The sequence below is a fragment of the Cibotium barometz genome, chromosome 26 (assembly GCF_041138505.1).
Source record: "Cibotium barometz isolate CiBa-2024 chromosome 26, ASM4113850v1, whole genome shotgun sequence".
Classification (NCBI taxonomy): domain Eukaryota; kingdom Viridiplantae; phylum Streptophyta; class Polypodiopsida; order Cyatheales; family Cibotiaceae; genus Cibotium; species Cibotium barometz.
Window position 1 is genome coordinate 7,561,756 of NC_141071.1, and position 6,367 is coordinate 7,568,122.

A 6,367-nucleotide genomic window follows, 5' to 3' on the forward strand; every position below is an offset into this window, starting at 1 on the left:
TTGCAAGGAGGTACCAACCACCAAAGGCAAGGTTTCCTTCTTCTAGTACTACTCCCTTGAGTGCCTCTTGCTCCTTGAGACACCAGTTACCCCATGTGTGCGGAGCTCATTAAGTCTTATAACAAAAGGACCAAGACATGAGAGGTGACTCTATAGGATGGCACAAAGAAGAGGGGAATGATAAGAGAGGATGACATCAACCAAGCTGAGTTATACCCTCTTTGATATCATGCATCTTCCTTTTCAATGAGGTTCTTAAAGACTTAGGACATTTTTTAAAGATCACAACATGGTACACCTTGTTGTGGGAGAGTTGGCAAAATTTTTGAGTTGGATATATTTCTCCCTAGGTTTTAACTCCCTAACATATAGAAGCTTCCTTCTACCTTCATGCTTTTTGTACAATGCCTCCCATTTTGAACATACATATGTTAATTTCTATATAAGTAGATTTCAAAAGAGGTATAAATAGCTCTTCTTATATTTTGTGATGACTCGAGCATCTTGATTTTGCCCTATGTTCAAGATGCCAACATCAACATGGGGCAATTGATGAAGTACAATAAATGAAAACTTTGTCATTCAAAACATTTTGAAAGTAGCTGTAAGGAATTAGGTGCTTACTTATATGTGCATAAGACTTTTAGCTTTAGGATGGAAAGAAATGAGTACTATGTATAAAGAAATAGATCAATGGGATTAAGTAGTTTATCTGATCCTCAAAATTTCATATCAATAATTGATAGAGAAGGATAAATTCACCAATCCATCAAGAGGCATTATTATTCCCTTTTTCCATTATGAGATTTTATATGGACACTAAGCTACTTGAGGATAAATTCACCAATCCATCTAACCTTTATATTGATTGAATAAATGAGGACTATGTTCATGAGTGTTTTTGCAAATTCTTGCTATCATGAAAGACTTATCACTATGTTTACCTTAGCTAGGGAGGTGAACAAAAAATACCACCAACTTATTTCCGAAGTCACAGTGATCGACAACTCGTGTTAAGTTTAAAGCATTGCTTTGTGGTAAGTTTTTTCATAGAGATTTGGTCATGGTAAGACAAATTTGAATCCAATTTAAGTGAGACTAAGGTCAATGGTTAAACTCAATCTTAACAATAGAGAGATATTTGATGATAGTGAAACATATATATTTCAAGAGTGTATCACTGGAGGACCCATGGCCATTGGTGAATGACATTATTGTTACTATAAGGAGGTCTACAACAATGTCAAGGATGCAATGCTTGTGTTTCACTGAGAAAAAGGAAAGAGCATTTGTCTCTTCTTTATTGCTCCTTAGTATGGTTCAAATATAGATGCAATAGGTATTTCAATAGGAATCTGTTGGAAGTAGGCATTCTCTACTCCTAGATGCAGCCAAGGCATTAGGAGGCCTAAACAAGGCACAGTAATTCTCAAGAGCACCGCAACGAATTTAGAAAGGGGACTTTGACATGGATAACTTCTAGGAATAGGAATAATGAAAGAGCAAGGAGATAAAAGGAAAAGCCTAATCTTTTTCCTCATTATTGTGTGTGTGTGTGTGTGTGAGAGAGAGAGAGAGAGAGAGAGAGAGAGAGAGAGAGAGAGAGGGAATCCATGGCAACATGGGCAATGCAAACACTGCATGATCATCTCTGGGATGCCCTCTTGCATATTTCTAATCCATGCAAGGCCTTTAAAGTTTAGAAACTTGACTTTCTAAAGCAGTGTTGAGGCCCCTGACAAGCTAATGGCCATGAATTGATGAGGTGGCATTGTTCATGGAAAGCCCAAAACCGAAAGGAAAGAGAGGGTCATAATTGGGGTCTCCAACATTCATGGGCAGCTGATCAACACTCTTGAACCAAGTCCTTGAGAGCTTGCCTTGGAAATCATAGTCTCCAAAGAGCACATCTGTGATACCTTCAGCTTCCACCCCAGGCAACCATGCTGCTACAAATGCATCTATCAAACCCAAGTAAGGCTCAATTACCAGTGGCCTCCCAGATATCAACACAACCACACATGTCAATGAGCTGCACACATTCTGTATAGCATTTATCCCATCTTGTGGTATTGTCAAGTTTGTGTTGTCTCCAAAGTATTCTGCATAGGGCACCTCTCCCACCACAACTATTGCATAATCAAAACCATTGTTTTGTATGCCACTACCATCTGGGGATGGTTGGTACACTACTTGCGTTGATGGTGCTACTGTCTGATATACGGCCTCCAGGATCGTTATTCCTGCATGCATCCATGAATACTAGCTTAAAATTAAAGAGTTATGTACATCAATGAACACTCTCTACTATGTTTGAATGACCCATTCTTTACTATGCACATGTAGAGGTGAGCTACCTATATCTGTGATATTGTTTCCACCGTATCCTTGCCAGTCACCTGTCCAACCACCACACTGAAATCCAAGATTATCAGCGTGGCTGCCAGCCACCAGGATTTTGGCAGCATTCTTATTCAAAGGTAGTACAGGTGTATTGGACGACTTTCCATTTTTCAGTAGAACAAGCGATTTTCGGACAGCTTCTCTAGCAAGGTCTCTGTGTGCCTGCACATGATATCATCATCTTGAAACGGTCAAGAAACTGAGATATGTATGTTTCTGTATGCATGTGTATGCTTATATGTATATTTATATACATATGAAATGGTGTTGGCTAATTTGTGTATCTTGTTGATGAGTGGATGGGGAGTCTTCTTATTCATGTGGAAGATCAGTTGATAATGATGAAGATGTGATCAATCAAGCTTTTTATGATATATGCAGCAGCAAGTGATACCATTTTAGATGGAAATTAAGTAAACAGGTTAGTGATTTAACTTAATCGTCATACTTACCGGGGTACCGATGGCGCCCAGCAAAGATCTGTTTGCAAGTGGATAATCAAAGAGCCCAGCAATTAACTTTACTCTTAGAATTCTTGTGACTGCATCATTGATTCTGTCCATAGATATTGTGCCTGCTTGAATCTCATTTGTGATATCATTCACAAATGAAACAACCTCAAATGGCAGCATGAACTGCAGATCAGCAGGTAAGGGCACGCATAAAAATACACTTATGTATGATATACCATGCCATTCAACACTAGATATTATTAAGAAGAAGATATGTGCATGACTGCATGATATTATTGTACCATGTCAATGCCAGCATTTACACTCTCATTTACTGATAAAGCATAGTTGGATCCTGGAGGGTTTGTGATCCTGTCAATGCCTTGCCAATCACTGATAACAAAGCCCTACACAAGAGATCAATGGGAGCATTGTTAAAAGAGGAGCAGATTATGACACTGTTGACAAAATAACCAATCAAAAGAGATAATTTGCACCTTAAATTCATGTTTAATACAAAAAACATCTTGGATATTGCTAATGAGGACCAGATTATGACACTGTTGACATGCAATCCCAAAAGAACCAATCAAAAGAGAGCATTTGCGTCTAAAATACATATTTAATACAAAAAACAACTTGGATATTGTTGATGAGGAGCAGATAACGGGAGTGTTGAGATGAGCTGGTTCGTATGTTTAAATGCATATATATCACAAAAGGTGTATGGCATGGCTGATGTAAAACCTAAGGGCTTACTTCTAAGAAAACTACCAATGGCATGGCTGATCTCTGTGCAAAGGGTAATGAAAAATAGGTCTATTTTTTGCACGCGCACGCGCACGCGCGCGCGCGCGCGCGTGTGTGTGTGCACCTGTGTGTGTGTGTGTGAGAAACATGCCATTTCTAGTTAATAAAGAATACATCTCTGTATATGTAATGGTTGCTAATTTAAAAACATCTCCTATGGACTCAGGTGATAACACACCTGAAAACCCAGCTGCCCTTTCAGAATATCGGTAATGAGATATTGGTTTGTATGCATTTTCACTCCATTCCAGCTAGAGTAAGAAATCATGACAGAGGACACCCCTTTGGCAATTGCATCAAAGTAAGGCACCATGTGGATGTTGACAAGATCCTGATAGCTGCACACTGTGTTGTTCTCATCAATCCCATCCACAGTCCCTCCATCTCCCACAAAATGCTTTGCTGTTGCCACAACATTCTCTCTGCAATTATTCTGGCTAGGATAAGTGTATAAACATATGCAATTTAGAGAGTCAATCCTAATAGCTTCTTCTTTACATAAAGTGCAGCTTCATTGTAACGAATTGTTTAGATATCTCAAATAGATGATTAGCACTCATGTGAGAGATTTTAATCAAAGATTAGCTTAAGTGTTTAAGCTAAACTCACTGTGAAGCAACAGTAGGATAGTTGGGTGTTGAATTCTGCCCTTGCAATCCAATGATTATGTCTGTCATGCTCCTTACCAGATCTGGGTCTTCACTATAGCTCTCATAGCATCTCCCCCAGAAAGGATGTCGGCAAACCTGTGGATTATTCAAAGGTTAAACCTGCATTTGGAAGCTTCTAATCAGTTGATTCTTTATCCTAATTAATTGGGGTAAATTAAGAGTTTAATCTGTAGATAATTACTAGGCATGGTGCACTTACAACATGCCAATATAAATCATAATATCTTCTGACATCACTTTAAATGCAATTCAGAGACACTTTAAAAGCATTATGCTTGATTTTCATGAACTTGAGATGTGGCAAAGAAGGTCCTTACAGCCACACATGGTGCGAACACATAAGGGATACCGGTGGCGCGGACTTCAAGGGCAGTGGCTGCACCAATTCTTCTCACCAAGTCAGGTTCCCTGATTGAAAAACACACAAGAGAAGTTGCATTAAGTACCTCAAGCTGCATCATGTGAAAGGACCACCCTGTACATAGGCAGTTAACCAGGGAGCTGCATGTGGAGGGTGACAAATAATAGGTCTATTTCACAAACACACACACACACGTGAGTGCACACATAGAACAATACACATCTCTTTCTGATGATGCCCTGAGGCATTACACAAGATAAAATGAGGCATGAAGAAGGGTAAGTATAGCAGAAATATGATGATATTAAGCTTACCCTGCACATCCTAGACCAATATTATGGGGGAAGATAGTAGCACCATAGAGGTTGTTGTGGCCATGCACTGCATCTATTCCATAGATCAATGGGATGCCCAATCTAGTGCTCAGGGCTGCTTGTTGGAAGCCATCTACCATGTCAGCCCAATCACTTGCAGAAGCTTGCGGTTTCGGAGCGCTACCGCCTCCACTAAGCACGCTTCCTGTGATGCACATATCAAGAAGGAATGCTTAATGACAGACCTAATCCTAGTGCATTCTGGGAAGATTCCAAATCAGAGAAAAGTCCTGTCAAACGATATTATAATGATTTGATATGCCAAATTGATGGTTTTCATTAGCAGGGTTGTTCAAGTTCAGTAATCTTAATTATGATAACATTAAGATAGGCAAATTGTTTACCTATGAAGTATTGGGTGATGACCGATGGATTTGCAATGGAGCGCTCTATCTGCATCATCTGCCCAATCTTCTCATTCAAGGTCATCTGGCCGATCAAATCTTTCACCCTTGCATCTATGGACTGAGTAGGGTCTAAATAGATGGGCACAACCTTCTCACAGCAAGCTAGAGAAACCAGTGCAATTAGCACAGTAAGAATGACATAAGTAAAGAGCAAAAATGTATTATCCATGCCGCTTAATCTAGTTAATTTCATGCTTGCCCGGCTATGAAGAAACAATCAATTAATGGGTTTTACAATCAGATGATGGGCTCTCAATCAAACTATAAATTGATGGGGGGTGTTCAATCAAGCAGTCAATTGATGGGTGTTCAATCAAACAGTCCGTAGTAGATGGGCTTGCAATCAACGATGGGTTGTGGGCGCAGTAATCATGGTTGCATACACAAGCTGGAGATTGAACTAGTGGTGGGTGTTCTTCTCCAGGCTAATATTTTCCCAGAGAATGAACACTGATTACAATGCAGTGCATGGCTGAGAATGGAAATTAAGAGTTTGCAAAAGACATGACTAGCTTTGTAAAAAACGATGCCACAATTGGCCCCATCTCGCGTGATTACCAACGTTAAGGCCTTTCTTTCTTCCAATCAACTCACGTACACGTCCCCCTCTCTCTCATTTTTTTTAAAAAAAGAAGAAGAAGAAGCAGCAGCAGCAGCAGCTCTAGGCTTTTCTCTCTGTGTGTGTGTGTGTGTCTTTTCACACATATATACATATACAATAAAATGCCTCTTCCCAAAGTATCCTAATGACGTCTACACTTAATGGGTAAAGAGTCCCACCTAGGAACGTGTTATACTCAATGGCCTAGTGTCTGACTAACTAAGACCATGCGCCTCACATCTGCTAAAAAATCCTTACACCAGGAAACGTGTATGATCCATCCTACGT

At 39.7% G+C, this 6,367-nt stretch overlaps 1 protein-coding gene across 1 annotated transcript; it reads right to left on the bottom strand.

Moving 5' to 3' along the window:
* Positions 1–1,129: 1,129 nt before the first annotated feature.
* Positions 1,130–6,103, bottom strand: LOC147623622 (uncharacterized). The gene is made up of 9 exons (XM_086820197.1): positions 5,416–6,103; positions 5,012–5,216; positions 4,654–4,744; positions 4,275–4,411; positions 3,844–4,087; positions 3,158–3,262; positions 2,856–3,038; positions 2,358–2,565; positions 1,130–2,243 (listed from the first exon to the last, which is right to left on the bottom strand). The coding sequence occupies exons 1-9, from the start codon at positions 5,669–5,671 to the stop codon at positions 1,744–1,746; spliced, it is 1,929 nt and encodes a 642-aa protein (XP_086676323.1). The 5' UTR covers positions 5,672–6,103; the 3' UTR covers positions 1,130–1,743.
* Between the last annotated feature and the right edge of the window lie 264 nt (positions 6,104–6,367).

Bases quoted from the DNA above. Each gene is read 5' to 3' on its own strand.
- LOC147623622 (XM_086820197.1), bottom strand. From the start codon at position 5,671: ATGAAATTAACTAGATTAAGCGGCATGGATAATACATTTTTGCTCTTT. The intron at 5,217-5,415 runs GTAAACAATTTG...TGTGCATCACAG, and splicing joins CATCACCCAATACTTCATAG to GAAGCGTGCTTAGTGGAGGC. The intron at 4,745-5,011 runs GTAAGCTTAATA...TTTTTCAATCAG, and splicing joins ATTGGTCTAGGATGTGCAGG to GGAACCTGACTTGGTGAGAA.